The sequence below is a fragment of the Brassica oleracea genome, chromosome C2, assembly GCF_000695525.1.
Source record: "Brassica oleracea var. oleracea cultivar TO1000 chromosome C2, BOL, whole genome shotgun sequence".
Taxonomy (NCBI): domain Eukaryota; kingdom Viridiplantae; phylum Streptophyta; class Magnoliopsida; order Brassicales; family Brassicaceae; genus Brassica; species Brassica oleracea.
Window position 1 is genome coordinate 5,360,096 of NC_027749.1, and position 18,360 is coordinate 5,378,455.

General features: G+C 40.0%; 4 protein-coding genes and 2 pseudogenes across 5 annotated transcripts; 2 read left to right on the forward strand and 4 right to left on the reverse strand.

The window, feature by feature from the left end:
• LOC106323281 overlaps positions 1 to 1,431 on the reverse strand; it is a 4,753-nt pseudogene extending 3,322 nt beyond the window's left edge.
• A 45-nt stretch (positions 1,432 to 1,476) lies between these two features.
• On the forward strand, positions 1,477 to 3,342 carry LOC106327503 (annotated as a pseudogene). The gene is made up of 4 exons (XR_001267455.1): positions 1,477 to 1,718; positions 1,799 to 2,013; positions 2,087 to 2,286; positions 2,363 to 3,342. The product of XR_001267455.1 is annotated as a tubulin alpha-3 chain-like (transcript).
• A 58-nt stretch (positions 3,343 to 3,400) lies between these two features.
• LOC106327504 (ethylene-responsive transcription factor RAP2-11-like) lies at positions 3,401 to 4,401 on the reverse strand. The gene has a single exon (XM_013765663.1). The coding sequence runs from the start codon at positions 4,280 to 4,282 to the stop codon at positions 3,458 to 3,460; it is 825 nt and encodes a 274-aa protein (XP_013621117.1). The 5' UTR covers positions 4,283 to 4,401; the 3' UTR covers positions 3,401 to 3,457.
• Positions 4,402 to 4,654: 253 nt separating this feature from the next.
• Positions 4,655 to 5,032, forward strand: LOC106326137 (repetitive proline-rich cell wall protein 1-like). Its single transcript, XM_013764160.1, has one exon. It carries the CDS (start codon positions 4,659 to 4,661, stop codon positions 5,007 to 5,009), a length of 351 nt encoding a protein of 116 aa, XP_013619614.1. The 5' UTR covers positions 4,655 to 4,658; the 3' UTR covers positions 5,010 to 5,032.
• Positions 5,033 to 10,096: 5,064 nt separating this feature from the next.
• Positions 10,097 to 10,642, reverse strand: LOC106323282 (uncharacterized protein At4g04775-like). The gene is made up of 2 exons (XM_013761429.1): positions 10,468 to 10,642; positions 10,097 to 10,368 (listed from the first exon to the last, which is right to left on the reverse strand). Exons 1-2 carry the CDS (start codon positions 10,640 to 10,642, stop codon positions 10,097 to 10,099), a joined length of 447 nt encoding a protein of 148 aa, XP_013616883.1.
• Positions 10,643 to 11,729: 1,087 nt separating this feature from the next.
• Positions 11,730 to 17,738, reverse strand: LOC106327098 (importin-5-like). The gene is made up of 20 exons (XM_013765135.1): positions 16,420 to 17,738; positions 16,104 to 16,307; positions 15,917 to 16,021; positions 15,759 to 15,824; positions 15,516 to 15,680; positions 15,297 to 15,371; positions 15,069 to 15,223; positions 14,756 to 14,891; positions 14,603 to 14,672; positions 14,370 to 14,497; positions 14,231 to 14,287; positions 13,843 to 14,028; positions 13,659 to 13,751; positions 13,237 to 13,322; positions 13,081 to 13,147; positions 12,942 to 13,008; positions 12,720 to 12,856; positions 12,539 to 12,630; positions 12,377 to 12,443; positions 11,730 to 12,283 (listed from the first exon to the last, which is right to left on the reverse strand). Exons 1-20 carry the CDS (start codon positions 17,644 to 17,646, stop codon positions 12,122 to 12,124), a joined length of 3,345 nt encoding a protein of 1,114 aa, XP_013620589.1. The 5' UTR covers positions 17,647 to 17,738; the 3' UTR covers positions 11,730 to 12,121.
• Positions 17,739 to 18,360: the final 622 nt, after the last annotated feature.

An 18,360-nucleotide genomic window follows, 5' to 3' on the forward strand; every position in this document is an offset into this window, starting at 1 on the left:
GAGACAAAGGGGATGAGATCTGAACAGATCTGGAACAAGTAAACAAGAGAGACGAGATCTGGTCACCACCACAACACCACACAGCCACCACCATCACCACACTCGGACGATCACCCCACCACCACTTGGACGACGACGACCACCACCACTGGCGGCTCGGCTTGCTCTCGGGGGACTCTCGGCGAGGAGAGAGGAAGAGATCCAACAGAAAGAGAAAGGAGAGGGAGAGAGAGAGAGAGTGAGTGAGAGAGAGAGAGGCGTGAGAGAAGAAGAGAGAAAAGGAAAAGAGAAGCTTGACGGCTAGGGTTTCCTAGTCTCTCTAAATCTCGGCAGAGCTTCGCTCAAGTTTCAGAATGAGAGAAAAGAAGGGCTACATCTCTTTTTATAGGGAAGGGTGAAGGGAACCCTAGGTTTTTGTCAAATGGACCGTAGAGAAGCCCATTCTTTTATGAAAATTTTTGGGTCAGGAACCGGGCCGTTACAAGAAGGATCTTGCTAGGTGTTGGTGGAGGAATCAGACGTGAGAGGTCATGGATGACAAGAACTTCGAGTTTCAGTCCCAATACACATTGAGCTTGATTTGAGGTGACGAAATAGTGTAAACATGGTTCCGTGAGAGTCACAACATCGTCACCTGTGTTGTAGACGGTTTTATGAAAAGGATAATCACATAAATCATATTACAGAGCACCAAAAAACATGAGTTACGTTGTTGATGTTGGGATCGTATTCGAAGACGAAAGAATCTCCCACGTGGAACTCTCCTTATGGTCGGTCTGTGCCCAAGCGTAGTAGAATTATAATTCTCCTAGCTCTCAGCTGCTATTGAATCAAGGGATCAATCCACTAAACTAAGCCGATTAACTTCCAATCTCTCAAATTATGTTGAGCTACTAGAGAGTTAATCCTCTTCTCTAATTCAATTACTCGTACTTAATTAATCCAAGTTGATCAATTCAAAATAAAAGTGACCTTTCCCACTTTCCTAATCATTTATGGTCCTCTTTCACATCAAGTCAGCAAATTAGCCCCACTCGTGAAAAACAATAACGTGAAAACCTTTATTTCGAATTTTGAAAGACACGGCGTAATACCGGTAATGGACGAAAATATCTGCAAGTTTCTAAATATGGAAAGAAAAAAACATTAAAGAGAATCAAAATCTTATATAACATGGACAATCTCACGGTATCATAATTTTCCGGTTTGGCCACTTGCACAATACATAATTAAGTTACATTCCAAAAATCAAAACCATTTCTAAACCAAAAATATCGGTTTGATTCGGTTAATGTGTTCCTTTCCACCCTTATCACAAAATCCCAAATCCGGTTTAGTTGCAAACCGGGGATAAAAATATCACACCGGCCAGATCTAGATCCAGATCGAACCACCTCACGTACTTTTGTCTAATCTCAATCTCAGTCCCATAAGGCTAGGCTGTCACAAAATTGGCGGACCCCAACCCATTTATCAAATCCCATCTAAATAAATAAATACTCCCAAATAAAATCAATAATGAAAAGAATATATCTCATTTCCTCCGTCTCCCTCCGCCGAAGAAGATCGTAGAATTAGGGTTTCTGCTGCGAGAAGAAGAAGAAGATGCGAGAGATCATCAGCATCCACATCGGCCAAGCCGGGATCCAAGTCGGGAACTCGTGCTGGGAGCTTTACTGCCTCGAACATGGGATCCAGCCCGACGGCATGATGCCTAGGTATATATATTCTAACCTAATCCCCCATTTCGATTCTTGATTTCGAGGTGAGGAGCCTAACAATTAGTGTTCCTTGGCAGTGACACGACCGTTGGTGTAGCGCACGATGCTTTCAACACGTTCTTCAGCGAGACTGGCGCTGGGAAGCATGTCCCCAGAGCCGTCTTCGTCGATCTCGAGCCCACTGTTATCGACGAGGTCCGTACCGGAACTTACCGGCAGCTTTTCCATCCGGAGCAGCTCATCTCTGGGAAAGAGGATGCTGCTAACAACTTCGCCAGAGGCCATTACACTGGTGAGAATCCGTTTCTTGTTTTCTTAGGGATTCTTGAAAAATTGGATGCTTTTAATGTTTTATGTGATTGCAGTTGGGAAGGAGATTGTTGACCTCTGCCTTGACCGTGTGAGGAAGCTTGCGGATAACTGTACTGGCTTACAAGGCTTCTTGGTTTTTAATGCTGTTGGTGGTGGTACTGGCTCTGGTTTGGGGTCTCTGTTGCTAGAACGTTTGTCTGTTGATTATGGAAAAAAATCTAAGCTTGGCTTCACCATATACCCTTCTCCTCAGGTACTTAATCTCATTGAATGTTTCTTTTAGTTGTTGAGTCTACTTTGGTTATGATGCATTGCCTTTTTGATCTCAGGTTTCTACTGCTGTTGTTGAGCCTTACAACAGTGTTCTTTCAACTCATTCCCTTCTTGAACACACCGATGTAGCTGTCCTCTTGGATAACGAAGCCATCTATGATATTTGCCGCAGATCCCTAGATATCGAGAGGCCTACCTACACCAACCTCAACAGGTTGATATCTCAGATCATCTCATCCTTGACAACGTCGTTGAGGTTTGACGGAGCCATCAATGTGGATATCACCGAGTTCCAGACCAACCTTGTCCCTTATCCCCGTATCCATTTCATGCTGTCGTCTTACGCTCCGGTCATCTCGGCAGCAAAGGCTTACCATGAGCAGCTATCGGTCCCTGAGATCACTAACGCCGTGTTTGAGCCAGCTAGCATGATGGCCAAGTGTGACCCGAGGCATGGGAAATACATGGCTTGTTGTTTGATGTACCGTGGAGATGTTGTTCCTAAAGATGTTAATGCTGCTGTTGGTACTATCAAGATAGGTGCCCAACTGGTTTCAAATGTGGAATCAACTACCAACCTCCAACGGTTGTTCCTGGAGGCGACCTCGCTAAGGTCCAGAGAGCTGTATGCATGATCAGCAACAACACAGCAGTTGCAGAGGTGTTCTCACGGATCGACCACAAGTTTGATCTTATGTACGCGAAGAGGGCGTTTGTGCACTGGTACGTTGGTGAAGGAATGGAAGAAGGTGAATTCTCAGAGGCACGTGAAGACTTGGCGGCACTGGAGAAAGATTATGAAGAAGTGGGTGCTGAAGGTGGAGACGATGAAGAAGATGAAGGTGAAGAGTATTGACACATTATTCTCCCAATCAATGTGCAACCAAAAACTTTTTTCAAATTAATGTTTCTACTTATGATTCTTGTGGATTACATGTTTCTTTTCAATCTTGTACAATATTCGTTGCATTTTCTTAGTCGTCCTGTGTTTTTATTTTGGTTCAATTCATTGGTAAAGCGACCATTGAGAATTTAAGTGTTCATTATCAAAGCTTTCCTTCAACCAAACTTTCATCTTCTTACAATGTCTATTGACTATTGTAGAGATGTGTTCTACTTTACATGAATTGAAAAGGAAATGGAAGAAGAGATCATATAGGGCAGAAGAGTTGAGATAGTGAAGGGAGATCCCAAATGGGATCCGTAGGATCGAAAATTGCATATTCTGCATTCATGTTGTTGTAGTATGTGGTAGCTCCATTCATTGCATATAGGGACGCAGATATTTCTCTTTCGATATCAGCTAGACCCAAATGTTGATCGGCTGAGTACGGATTGTTGAGATGTTCATGCGTTTCCTCCCCTCCATGAGTCATAGGGACCAGGTGGTTGAATCCAGAGACAAAGGTACAAGAGTAAGGAAGGTGGATACTTTCAGTTTCTGGTTGTGATATGATAGTTGAATCAGGGCGGTACACATCATTGAGCGGCATCATTGTGGTCGTGGTACTGGCCGTCGGACTAGTAGCAGGCGAAGTGTAATTGATGTTGCATTCGGCGATAGAAGAGATATGTTTGTTGTGTTGCTTTTGTTGTTGTTGTTTCATGCTCTGCTTCTGGTGAAGGAGGTTTCTGATCTTCAAAGACAACTGCGAGTTGTTTGGAAAATGGTTAGCGAAATTGGTGCGAGTATTGGAGCCACGTAAGAGACAGGCAGCTTCATCGTAGGCTCGAGCAGCTTCTTCTGCGGTTTCAAAGGTTCCAAGCCACATTCGTATCTTTTGTGTGGTGTCTTTGATCTCTGCCACCCATTTTCCTGAAGGCCTTTGCCTGACTCCAACGAACTTGGTCTTTTTGTTGTTGTCTTTGCTCTTTTCTTTTGTTTTCTTCTTTTGGGTTGTTTTTTGTTCCATTTTTTTTTTGTATGAATCTGTTGTACAGAGATGGTTGAAATGTAAGTATTTATAAGAATACATAAGTTGAGTTCTTTCACTTGTGTGCTAGTATGTTTTGTCTTAGTGGGTGCCTCGTTTTCTGAAGACTTGGTTCTTGTTATTTTAGGTGATGATGCAGATGTTTTATGTTATGTGGGTTCCATGATTATATTACGTGCGCACCATTTTCTAATTTCTTAATACAAAAATGAAATAATAAATAAGACAAACATGTCGTGTTTATTGCTTTAATTTGAAGACATGTTGAGCTTAATATATAGTTGACTATGATTCTGACAAAAAGTCACAGATTAGTGGAAACCCTCTATGAAGCTTACTATATATATATATGCTTAGCTTACTATATGAAGTATGTCTTAAGAATCTTGACATTAAGTAGACAACTATAAGCAAGCAAATGGTTTCCCGAAGGTTTTTCTTCACTTTCTTTTGTCTCTTTGCAACGTTAATCGCAGTTGCTAAAGGAAACGACAACAGCAGAAAGCTATTGACAAGTTACCGGCCACAATATTCTCCTCCTTCATCTCCGGTTTATCGTTATCCTGTTGCTCCTCCTACTCCGGTCTATAAACCTCCTGTTGCTCCTCCTACTCCGGTTTATAAACCTCCAGTTGCTGTTCCTCCTCCTTCTCCTAAACCACAAGCCGCCTACTACTACAGGAGGTCTCCACCACCACCACCCGCTAGACATGGAAGGGTGTATCCACCTCCTCCTTCCAAACCATGGTGGTGGTATTTGAGGCGTTAAGAAGCATGCGAGTGGCTGATGGATTGTTATCTGAAAGTGCATTCATGTTGTCTTAACTTTATTTTGACGTTTCTCAGTTTGCCGAAATTTCTCCATTTTCTGTTTTGTGGTTTTTTGTAGTGTGACTGAAGCTTCTTCGTTTATTAATTGTATATTCCAAAACTTGTTGACTAAATATCTAATGGCCAGTCTTCGTTTATGTTTTAAGGACTTCATATACAAATTCTTAAAAGAGATGTAATACATAAACCACATTTGACTTGCATCAAAACAAATTTCCTATAAAGAATCAAAGATTGAAGAAAAATTTACATCCCAAGACACATTTTCATTTCTTAATATAGCTAAGGAGCACATTTCACTTGAGACACACATTTGTCTTGTTGTTTGTCCTTTATATCCTTTGTGGTCTCTTTCTCTCTCGTCACATCTTATTCGTCAAGTTATCTTCTTTTTTTTCTTTGAATAAAGAAAAGTTTTATTTTTTTTGTTTAATGTTATTATTATTCATTATTTCTTCTATCTTATTTGTTTTTTCTCAAGTTTTAAAATATATAAAGAAAATATAATTTTACAATAAATAGTAATTTCTTTTTCTCTATATTTCAAGATCCATTTTCATATATATATTTTATATATTTTAACAATTATATAAAAATGCGTGAACATAAAAAATGTGGACAACAAACTGTAGACATCTCATTACATTCTTTGCATTTGTGTTTTTGTTCTTCTTCAATTTGTTATATTTCTCCATTTTCAACGACTCTATCTTCATCTTCATGGACAACTCAATGTTTCCGACACGATTTGTGTGGCTGCGAAGGTTTTAAAACTTTTTTTTTAATATATCAAATAAAAATACAAAAAACATAAACAAATAAAAATCAATGTTTGTAACATTAACTCACATAAACACAATCAATCACTTGCTAAGAACCTGTAAGACACCCAACTCCAGTTACCCCTATGTTATGCTTGCAGATCGCTTTCTCTTATTCTCGTAAACCATGAATCCATTAGAAAAATAGAATATTCGTCAATCTCAAGACATTGAAAAAGAAAACGAGTCGACCCGCGGTCGTCGTCACCAGCACTCCACGATCTATCATCACCGTCAGTCCACAAGATTCACAGATCTATTAGATCTCAGAGTTTGTCTTTTCTGAGATTGAGAATTAGTTGTGTTTGATTGGACATGTTCACAAGGTAAGTCTCCAGCGATGTACAGTAGATCGAAAGATGAAACCTTTAGCGAGTTGGAACATGAACTCAATGGTGGTGGTTGCGGCTGCAATGGTCGGTATTTTTAAGTCAAGAAAATTGGTGAGTTGATGAAAAATAGTATCCACATGAACTCGTGTCCACATTTATCCATCCACATCTTCCATGTCCACGATCTAATCCACATTTTTCATTTTCTAAAGAAAACTTAGATGAATGATTTACCTATATTTACCTACATCTTAATTGAAAACTTTTGTCTATAAAATATTTTTTGGTTCAAATTAGAAACAAATAATAAATATGTGAATTGTTAAAGAAAATGTAAAAATAGCTATCTGTGCATGTTCATTTAATCCATCTATGACCACATTTTTCCGTCTACATCTTTTATATTCATGCATTTTTATATAATTATTAAAATATATAAAATATATATATGGAAATGAATCTTAAAATAAAGAGAAAAAAAATTACAGTTTATTGTAACAATTATAATTGTTTTGTATATCTTAGTATTTGAAAAAAGTTAATAAAAACATTAGATGGAATAATAGTAATATAAATAGAAAACTACATAAACTCTACAAGTTGTAAAGTCAATTTAAAAAAGGAGTCAAGGTTGTTCCCCCAACGAAACGGAACTCAATCTCATTTCTTTCAAGGGCTTTTTTGTCAAACTAACTAGTTGGACCCACCAGAAAGTGTGTCACATGTGATATGTGTCTCTTTGTGTAAAAGAAAGACAAAATGTGTTCTAATATGTAATCAACTCAAGATGGGTCGACCACCTATTTCCCCACGAGAACTATTGTATAGTGCTATATGTCTCTGAAACTATTACCTCTATCTATTTGTCCCCGAGAATAAAGTTCCAGTCCTATTTCCCCCCGAATATATAGTTCGAAACCTATTTCTCCCCAATCGTCGAATTAGACGGTTTACTATCGGTTTACTCTTTTAACCTAAACCGTAAACCACTTAAAGTTGATAGTTAACCAACTAAGATCCAATTAAGAATGATTTAAACCCGATTAAAGATCCAGCCTTACTACTCAAAAAAAAAAAAACAAAGCTGTAGAAAATCCCCAATTTTTTTACGAAGAAGATGAGTTCAATGGCGTTAGGCTCTGAAGCTGTAGAAAATGCAGAAGATGAGTTCGACGAAGAAGCTGTGGAGAGAGACGAATTTGAAATCGAGCAATTGGTTGAGGACTTCGTCAACGAGCCTTCAATTCGACACGATGAGGTTCCAGAAAGTGAAAGTGACAGCGATAACGAGGGTAAAGAGGATGAGAGAGTTTCGAAACAGAGGTCGACGAACTATGCAAGGCGTGGTAACGGAACACTGTACAAAGACCAGAGATTCTTCAATGGAGTAGCTTTTAAGGAATGTGTCCTTGATTATGCACTAAAATCAGGCAGAAACATTAAACAATTCAGGTACGATAAAGACAAGATTGGATTTAAATGTGTTGGTGGAGTTAGCGAAGGTGAAGCTTGTGAATGGAAAGTGTATGCATCCATCCTACCAAGTGACAATATATGGAAAGTTAGGCTGTTTGTAGATAAGCATAGCTGTGTTCCCAATGGATCTTGTGAGATGTTGAAGGTTCCACATATTGCTAGGTTGTTCGTCGATAGCATTAGAGAGGAACCAGAGTATTATATGCCCATGAAAATAGAAGAAAAAATTAAGGAGAAGTGGGGACTCACAGTGTCGAGACCGCAGTGTCAGGTAGCTAGGAGTAAGGCGTTGAAGTGGATCGAATTTGAATATGATCACCAGTTTGCAAGGCTCCGTGACTATGCGGCAGAGCTTATTCAGTCAAATAGTGACTCGACAGTGGAGATTGATACATTGAAAAATGACAAAGGTGAAGAAGAGTTTAACCGGTTTTATATTTGTTTTAATAAAATCAAACAAACCTGGAAAGAGACATGTAGACCACTGATAGGGATGGATGGTTGCTTCTTGAAACACAAAGTCAAGGGTCAATTTTTGGTTGCATTAGGAAGAGATGCAGATAATGCTATATATCCGATAGCTTGGGGTGTTGTCCAAGTCGAAAATAATGACAACTGGTTATGGTTTGTGAGTAAAGTGAGAGACGACTTGGGACTGAAGGATGGCAGTGATTTTATCTTGGTTTCAGATCGGCAAAAGGTTTGGATTATACCTTGATTTTCTGTTTTCTGCTTATGTTAGATGATTTGGGACTGAGATAGTGTTTCATTTTAGGGATTGATACACGGTGTTTCATTGGCGCTACCAAAGATTGAGCATAGAATGTGTGTCAGACATATATATGGTAATCTGAAGAAGAAACATGGGAGTAAATCAGACATGAAGCCATATATATGGAGTTTAGCATGGAGCTACAATGAAGCAGAGTTCCAACAAAATTTGGACAGAATATTTAATTATGATTCTGAAGTGTATGATGATGTTCAGAAGATGAAGCCAAGGACTTGGTGTAGAGCTTTTTACAAGATAGGGAGTTGCTGTGAAGATGTTGAAAACAACTCAACTGAATCTTTCAATAGCACTATAACAAAAGCTAGAGAGAAGCCATTTGTCCCAATGCTTGAGACTGTTAGGCGACTTGCAATGGCACACATTGCTAAACGTTCTGATATCTCTCGTGGTCACAAAGGTAAAATCATGTTCTGTTTTTTATTTTTTATGTTTTCATGTTCTGGTTTCATTTTTTCATGTGTTTCCGTGTTCTTTTTTTCCAGGTATTTGTACACCATATGTTGTAGATTTTCTCGCAGCCGAGCATAAAGATGCTTCAAAATGCATCGTGACAAGAAGCACAAATGGGATGTATGAAGTAAAGCTTGGCTGGTGTACTTACCGTGTGAGTTTGGAGAGGAGAACTTGCACTTGCAAGAAATTCGAGATTTGTGGAATCCCCTGCGAGCATGCATATGGCGTGATGTTACAGAAGAAACTCGCACCAGAAAACTTCGTCTGCCATTGGTTTTGTACTGCTATGTGGAGAAGGAACAATGCTGAAGGTCTTGTTCCAGTGAGAGGTGCTCCTTTTTGGCCTTGTACGAGTGCTCCTGATGTTCACATTCCTCCTGATCCAAAACAACCTGGGAAGAAGAAAATTACCAAAGCAGAAAAGAAAAGAAAGAAAGGAGTTAATGAATCCCCAACAAAGAAGCAACCTAAGCACAAGAAACGTATAATGCATTGCGGAATATGCGGAATGGCTGACCACAACTCAAGGTTTCACACAAAGAACAAGGTTTGTTATATTCTTCTTCGACTAATGTGTGTATCAAGGATAGGGTTCACTTATCTTTCTCCATTTTGTGTTTTGTCAGGCTGCTCAAGGTGGTTCTCAAGCTCCTCCTCCAGCAGTTTCTCATATTTCTTCTCCAGCTGCTTCTCAAACTGCCTCACCAACTACTTCTCAAGGTGGATGTCATGTAATTCTTGGATATGAAGATATGTGTTGATGAGTGCTTTGGTCTTTATCTTATCTAGGATGTTGTCTAAACATCATCTCGGGGTTTGTGGATTTTAGTGGGGTTGCACTTTTTATGTAGAAAGCATCCAACTCTTTTGTGAAAACCAATATCTTTTGTCCTTTTTATGTGGAAAGCACATGGATTATTTGTTTATGTTTGTTTGCTTGTGCAAGCCGTTGTTCCAGACAGAAAATAACCATGTAATTCAACAATACTTTTGTTCAAAAAAAAAAAATTCAACAATACTAAACAAGAAAAACACATTCATAACTTGCAATAGTCCTAAACACGTACAATACAAAATAAACACAATCATTGTCTACAAGAATACAAACAGAACACATGAAGAAAACAAACACAGCCAGTTGCATAACACTTCAGTTTCTCATCAGACACATAACTCCCATCATACCAACCAAGGTCAAGCTTCCAATCACAACCACGATCATTGTATTCTTCATCTTTGCACTTGCTTCAGCCAATGCATCTTCAACCGTCGCCATTATCTCTGTTTCAGTCCTCTCAAAGACACTCTTTGATGCCATCTCATTAATCACTTCTTCAAGTCTTGCATTTTTAAGTAAAAGTGTATCAACCTCGTTCAACAAAGCCTCATCCACCCACTTAAAGATATGATTATCGTTTGAAGCTACAAATTAAAAACAATCACAACACTGATAACCAAAAAGAAAAATCTCAAGCACTATCTGAAACAATCACATTACCTTATTCTCTGCCGCAAATGAACATCGCAAGTATCTCCGGTATGGATTCTGGTCGGACTTGGACGTCAACGTCACCATTAGCTCACCACACCAACATTTCTTAGGAACACCGAAAAATCTTCCAGCACCTCTTGAGGGTCGACGACCAGATGATGATCCCCTCGAATCTCCAGACGTGTTGCTCTGACCTCCAGCCATCACCTTCGCAAAGATTAAAAACGATTTCAAAAGTTAGGGTTCTTAGTGATTTTTGCGATTTGGGGGTTTTTACAGAGGGTTTTCACGTTTTAATGGGTCGGGTTTTGGTCTGGTTAATTGACTATATTTTGGTTTATTTCGGCTCTGGTTTACATCATAGATCGAGAACCGATAGTAAACCGTCTAATTCGACGATCGGGGAGAAATAGGTTTCGAACTATATATTCGGGGGGAAATAGGACTGTAACTTTATTCTCGGGGACAAATAGATAGAGGTAATAGTTTCAGAGACATATAGCACTTTACAATAGTTCTCGTGGGGAAATAGGTGGTCGACCCACTCAAGATTGAATGTAATGTTCATCTACCTCTAATGACGTAAAGTTTACGATACATTTCACCATACGTGACATATCTATCCTTTTAACAAAAGCCCTATTCGAGCGATTTTGTGGGGGCATCCTTGTCTGGGGTAGTTCACTGTGTGAGATTGCGAAAGGTTTCGAATCAATGGCTTATAGTGCTGAAGCCAAAGGCAAGCTACACACAACTTCTTGGCCGAAGAGAAGCCAAGCGGCTAGCCGTAACATGAACCAAAAAAAAGTTTACTGAAGGCGGGTGAACGTTAACGACCGACCGCTAAACATAATGGATTTATGTTTAGATACTTTGAATGGTTAAGCCAACTTTTTGGTGACACCAACGGATGACTTTACTTCATGAGGGAATTCGCAAACACCCCGCAACCTTCACTGAATGTGGTGTGCATCTTCGGGAAATGCTCATCATGCATGGACCCAACCATTGATGACAAGAGTGTGAAGACGGGCATGATCATGATACATCGTCAGAGTGCATTAAGAATGGAGGGAAACGGTGACGAGTTTAAAGATGGGAAGGATGTGTCACCTACCATTGTGTACATTTTTCCGGAAAGGACGTGGTTCACATGGAGCTACTGGATGAGCGATACCAAGGAAGAAGATGGATGACAAAAATGGAGGGGCAAAAGGCATTTAGTCAGGCTAGAGAGACCAAAGATTATTTCAATTTGGAAAAAGCCAAGCAAACGAGTACACAAATAAACAATGGCAATGAGAAAAAAGAATAATCACCCCAAAATTCTCACTTGCATACAAAGACAAAAACTCCAAAAATCGAGACACTTTCCTTCTGTTTTAGTTTCTCGTATAAGCACCAAAAACTTCATCACTCTCCCAAAACCCAAAAGCCAGCACCAAACCTGTCTTTTTGGGGAATCATTCCCCAATTCACATTCTTTTCACTAACAATCCCTCCTTCCTAATATACATTTCATTTCATAACTTATGAAGGATAGATAGACCCATTCATCATCCCTCCCCACCAAAAAAGAAAAGAAACAAATGTTGAAAAATGCAAAAGAAATGTAGTAATAAACACTTAAAAATGCAAAACTGACGACGCTCACAAGACTGAGACCCCATTTTGGAATGAATTTTAGGAGGAAAGCATGGATTGGAGAGCCATTTGCTGCTCGGGTTTCAATGTTGACCATATTGAGGACAATGCCGATTGTGGCAGTGTTTGCTGCAGTTGCCTTATTATATTCACCATACGACCTCCCGTCTCTTCCGTCACCACATCTTTCCTTGTAAGGACCTGCCCAGCCATATATATATACATTGATTTTTCTATTTGAGTACAAAAGATCAACGAATGAAAAACGTATATGAGAACAGTCATTACACGAACCTCAGCAAATACTGTTAAGATTTTTGGGAGATACTGGTTATTGGGGCCTAAAAGGTCCACATCTTGCCTGCAAGTTGATATCATGGTTTTAGACAGTCAAGTGAATGCAAAAAAAAAAAAAAAAAAGGCTAAGCATATTATAATATAAACCCATTTGATTACCTCTCAACCATTGAGCAGAGCTGATCATGAACCACTTTGGCTTCCATGACATCATTACTTATAGGCAAACAGTTCAACCACGCAGGAAGTACCTAATATTACCCAAAACAAGTTAACTTGTTGATCATCAAAAGCAACCACACGAATTCGTGATGACTCTTAATTAGCTATCATAAGCTACCTGAGAAGAATCAATACTGTCACGGTGAAATTGGCAGATCTTTCCCACAGCGGATACAGCATTATCATATGCCATGGCATTTTCGGACTGCCGAGCATTTGGATGCTGTATCACAACATTTAATCTTGACAGGGCCTCTGTTGAAATAAAAAAAACGTGTTACTACTTAGCTCCAAAGCATGTATACCTCAAGAACTACCAGTGGCGAAAGGTATTCCATACCTCCAACAAGAGGCTTGAATACAGATCCGCCAAACTCAGCACAAACACCAAGCCCATAAACGGCAGCCTGAGAAACAAGAGAGTCCATAAAATTGAGTATAGAGCTCTGGAAACACCAGTTACACAATGCAGGCTATACCTGTCGAACATCTGCGCTCTCGTCATTGCAAGCTTCCAGTACGAATGGAAGATAAGTATCATAATATCTGATAAACAAATAGCAAAAAAAACGCATAAGAACACTAGATACTGAAAACGTGCAATGTACAAAGATCCAGTGAATGCAAATCCTTACTTAAAGGCAGCGTCACGGCACTGTTCAGCAACATCATCAAAGATGCATATTGCAATCCTTCTCTCTTCAGCTGTTTTATCCCTTCCCTGAACTCGACGAATACAACCCACAATCAATATTAAAACATAAAACCCAGGCGAACTAAGAAGATATTGTATCAGCGCCATTCCCACAGCCACATATTTTAGAAACTCTATTCACCTGAACTGAACTACACATATTTAGAAAGTCTATTCATTTGAACCATGGTGCTAAAATCTTCCACAGTTATTCACTTGTGCTACATCAATCTAGTTATATATTATAGGAAATACACGAGATTCTCCCTATAACAAAAACAAAAGATACTCTTGACAATAAAATTCTCCACTTAATATCATGCAGCACCAAAAAGGAAGACTTGAGTGATGACGGCCACTTACCCACATAGGAGTTAAATAAGAGGATAATTCATCGAAGTAAGGCAGAAACGAGGCCTTGAATGTCTTTACCAGTGTTCCCAATATTTCTCCAACCTATGTGCAGAAAAATTCGAAAAAGAGCATTGAAGATTGTATAACTTCATCATACTTTCACTTGACAAGGGTTGAATCATAGAAAACTAACCTGATCAAAAATTTCTTCCTCTTGCTCATTTTCCTCTTTAATGAGCTCTCCCTCTTCAGCGTCAAAATCTTCAGCATTGGCCCTCTCTCCCCTCTCTTGCTTCCTACTAGAGCTTGCTGTCATCACTTGCTTTACTTCATCAATTATGGATCTAATTTTCCCTTCGTCCAAAAGATTTCCAGAGATCTGAAAAACAGTGACAGGTTATAAGATACCATTTCCAAATGCAATGCTACGATTAACTCTAAGAGGCACATAATAAAGAATTCATTCAAAATAAGTTATCTATCACATACAAAACTACCAAATCGAAATGCTGGAGAGGGACATGCGGCACATAGTACAAGGAATGTTTAAAATTTACTCTTCATTGCTGATGAAAAGTTACCTGCAAGCATTCATTGAGAGCTTCCAACATACTGACACAGATCTCTGTATCAGGCTCCTACATAAAATTCAATCATCAGAAATAGATCAAAGCCAAAAGAGAAAAAAAGAAGAAGAAAAAGAACAAAATATACACTAACTTTATGCAAAGCTTCCAGCATGGCTGGAATAATGTAGTCAGAAATCTGCTTCAAATATGATATATCGGGCCCACCGGGTTGTCCTTTCTCTATTGCCAGTTTGGCTGAGCGCATTAGTTCCGGCATGGCTAGAAAGAAAAGATATACAATTAATTAGAATTATGCGTTTATAATCCAAAAAAGATTGAGTTAGGGGTTGACAAAAAAAAAGGATAATATGTTTACTGATTTACCTGACACAGCAGCTCTTCTAACTTCTTCGTGAAAATAGAATTTTAGCAAAGGAACCAGTGTAAGTGCAACCTACAATATACAAAATCAGTCTACCTAGTCCCAAGAACAATAGCGGATAGTCACAAAAATTGGAGTTATCTAACCATACTAACCTGATCAACCCAGGGAAAAAATCCTTCTTTTAACTCATCAGCATAGCAACAAAGCATGTTACAAGCTGTGGCTTTTTCCTCTAGGACACTCGTTTTGATTCCTATTCTTTTGTCCCCCAGGATAATCGTCTCCATGCTGCATTAAACAAAACATTAAAACATGTCACATCATAATAGGGGAACAGAAAGATTACTCATGACTTTTTTCACAACAAAATAAAAATAGTTTTTATGCCAAGGCATACGATATAATAAAAGCAGGGTAGAGAGACATCACAACAATCAGACGGAAGTGTAAAGAAGAATGGAAAACCTTTCATCATCAGAATCATCTGCTTCATCTTCTGAATCAGCAGATGTAATTGTTACATCTGGTTTAAGTTGAGCTGACTGAAGCAAAGGAGGCATCACCACACTCATGTATGGGAGGAACTCTTGGCCTAGACACTTGCAAAGCCGAGCCCATGCCTATGAAAATGTAAGGTAAATGTAAGCAAGTGAATTTACCATATCAGCCTAGCAAGTTGTAATCAGAATTCACCTGTAACATATAACTCGTTATTGGATCATCTGCCTCCAATTCAGAACCTTGCAATGACATAAGCACTTCCATGACCTGGAACAGACATGTAAAATCGTTTCATGCGACATATGAATAGAACGAAAATCATATTAGATAGGTTGACGGGAATAATCTCTATAGTACAAAAATAAGATTACAGCATATAACATCAATTTTGAAAATTGATTTGACCCATACCTGGATAGCATCTTGCTTAAATCTGTCCTTTCCAACTGCCATTCCAACAAGACTGATGCATTCCATGGATTTGGCACGAAGCATCCGCTTTGATTTGTCAGTTGCGTTCATCAAAATAGTTTTGAGATAAGGCATGACAACATCATAGTACTTTTGGAAGTGTTCCTGCGAATTTAGATAATGTCAGATCAAGAGTTGCATGAAAGGAAAATAATAGATGCAACATAACTTGTTCGCATATACCTGCGATGAATCAGCAACTGAAGCAAGAGCTGTCAACGCTCCTTCTTGCACCATTTGCTTTCCATTCTAATTGTAACAACATTATACTCCAAAGTTAAATCATTGAGCGTAATCCATTAGTTATTTCTTGCAAAAAAAAAGTTGCACAATTGACTTACTTGTAGGAGCACAAGCAATTTGCTCACAATTCCGTCTAAATAAGGTGCCAGTATTTCAGGCGTACAATTTTCACTAAAGTTGAGTACTGCTGAAGCAGCATGAGCCTACATAAGATCACAGAATACTGCTTTAGGAAAACGTCAGAAGATAATATACTCAGATAAACAGGTTTAGCAGGGATCTGACCTGCACTCGTGGATTCTGGATATCATCCATAGCAGCAGCAAGTGCAGGGAGCACTCTCTGATGATGTTGGTTCTGCAAATCTGGACCCAAATCTGTAGACAACTGTCCAATCGCATTAATGGCTGCCCACCTTACGCGAGGATGAGGACTTTGAAATTGGCTCAAGATCATGGACACCACTTGCTCTAGATTTTTAATCATCACCTACATCAAAGTTCAAGATATTCAAGATCCAAAAAGAAAACACCAAACTAATATGTATGATGGCAATTCCTCGCCCAATAAACAATGCCAGTTGCCATCACAAAGCATCTACCTTCGAGCAACCTTCAGCAATCTGAGCAAGCGCAATCAAAGAAGCGTGGTGCTTCTGCCACTCAGAGGCAACCAAGTAAGCAGAAAACTGCTGATACGCAACCGGAACAATAGTGTTCCCTCCCAAGGCAATCGCTAACCGATCCAAACACTCTTGACCCATACTGTAGTTGCTCGTCTCACCAGCGTCCTCGTCCTCAGTCTCAGCGCTGTACCAAGCAGGATCGTCCTCGATATCCTCGAGCATCTTCATAAGAGCCGCAAACAACCTGTCAATAAACTGAGGCAGTTTCCTAACCATCCCAGGAGCACGCTCACGCGCCTCAGCCAGAGTCACCAGAAACTCAACCGCCAGGTGGCGCGTGCTCTCCTCTAGGGATTCAGCCTCAGCGATCTGAAGCATCGAGGCAACGATATCAACAAGCTGCCGTCTAAGGAACCGTGGCTCGGTACCAGCCAATTCGATGAAAAGCTCAAGCGCCTCCTGCGCGGTCGCTTCGTTCCCGTTGTTGAGGGACTCGGTCAACGTCCTGATCATCGCAGGCAAAACGTCTTGGAACCTATCACGCTCCGTGGAGTTTGACAGACACTGAACAAAACTAATAACGGCGTTAAGCGCCGCGATTTTAACGTCGGAGCTAACGGCGTTACTACTCAAGCACTGGAGGAAGACGCCGTGTAGATGCTTGATGTGAGGAGTCAGAGTCTCCCCAACGTACTGAGACAATTGCGCCAAGATCAAAAACGCCGATTCCTGCAGTTTCGACGAATCCGACGCCACGCACTGGAAAACGAACGGTAACAGCTCAGGCCATCCGTTCTCCGGGAGGATCCCGGAGGCAAGCTCGGAGACCGTGTCGCAGATCTTCTTCGAGATCGATTTCGCCTCCTCGCGCTGGATGCAAGACATCATCGACGATTTGAGGGAGGATTGAGTGGGGAGGGAGAGGCGCGGCCACAGGTAAGCGTCGTCCCGCGTGAGGAGCTTGCGGAGGAGGACGGCGGCCATGGCGCGGCCCTCGGGGTGAGGGGAGAGCTGGAGGAGGTGAGCGAGCTTCAAGGCGAGGGTGTCTGGATTGGTCTGCTTGGCGAGATTGAAGAGAGCCTCCGCGGAGGAGCGCTGCTCGTTGGATGAGGACATGAGGTGGGAGATGAGAGTCTCGAACGGCGCCGTATCGGAGCCGAGGACCATCGCGAGCTGGGCTTGCTGATTCGCGTCGGTAGCCATGGCAGGTGGCGGCGGGAAAAACTAGGGTTGAAAAGCTGTCTCTCTCCTCTTATTAGGGGATGCGAGTCTAGAGAGAGAGAGTAAGCGAAATGAGGAGGGGATGAGGTTTCTGAAGTGATAATTATATATTTATTTTAATTATTATCTTTTTTTCAACTCGTCGTGATTTGAGGTGGTGTCTGGCGTGGGCCGCGCGGGTAGCCCATTTTAAATTAGAGAAAAGAAAAAGCAAAGTACTAATAATATGTCATTAGCTGTATTTCCAACTATTTATGTATTTATATAATTAAAAGTTGGCTTTTAATATTTTATTTACGGAATATATATTTATTAAGTAATAAAAAATTATTTAAGTCCACATTCTCAAATGTAGTAAGATTTTACCTGGTCTAAGGAAAAAGATTTTGGGTTATTCGAAAGGGGTAATTTGCTGGATATTCATAAGGAACGCATAAATAAAGAATATAACCATGCTACAGTGATATTTTTTCGATGTGACAAGTTACGTTCAAAAGAGAAGGTTCTCTCCTTTATAGCGCGTGCGCGTGGGGATACAAAGTAAAAAAAAAACTCATGTGCTCAATTTTGTTATACTAAACATATGTTGTAGAATAGACTTTTCACTTCTGTATCATAACACATTTAACTTAATTAATTTGAGATTATAAATTCTCCCCAGCTATGCAGTCTATATACCACAAAGTGAAATGATAT

Coding starts and splice junctions, on each gene's coding strand:
- LOC106327504 (XM_013765663.1), bottom strand. CDS start 4,282: ATGTATTCTTATAAATACTTACATTTCAACCATCTCTGTACAACAGAT.
- LOC106327098 (XM_013765135.1), bottom strand. CDS start 17,646: ATGGCTACCGACGCGAATCAGCAAGCCCAGCTCGCGATGGTCCTCGGC. Junction 13,323..13,658: donor CTTATTTAACTCCTATGTGG/GTAAGTGGCCGT, acceptor CGTCGAGTTCAG/GGAAGGGATAAAACAGCTGA. Junction 12,857..12,941: donor ATTCAAGCCTCTTGTTGGAG/GTATGGAATACC, acceptor TTATTTCAACAG/AGGCCCTGTCAAGATTAAAT.
- LOC106326137 (XM_013764160.1), top strand. CDS start 4,659: ATGGTTTCCCGAAGGTTTTTCTTCACTTTCTTTTGTCTCTTTGCAACG.
- LOC106323282 (XM_013761429.1), bottom strand. CDS start 10,642: ATGGCTGGAGGTCAGAGCAACACGTCTGGAGATTCGAGGGGATCATCA. Junction 10,369..10,467: donor ATACCGGAGATACTTGCGAT/GTTCATTTGCGG, acceptor TTTAATTTGTAG/CTTCAAACGATAATCATATC.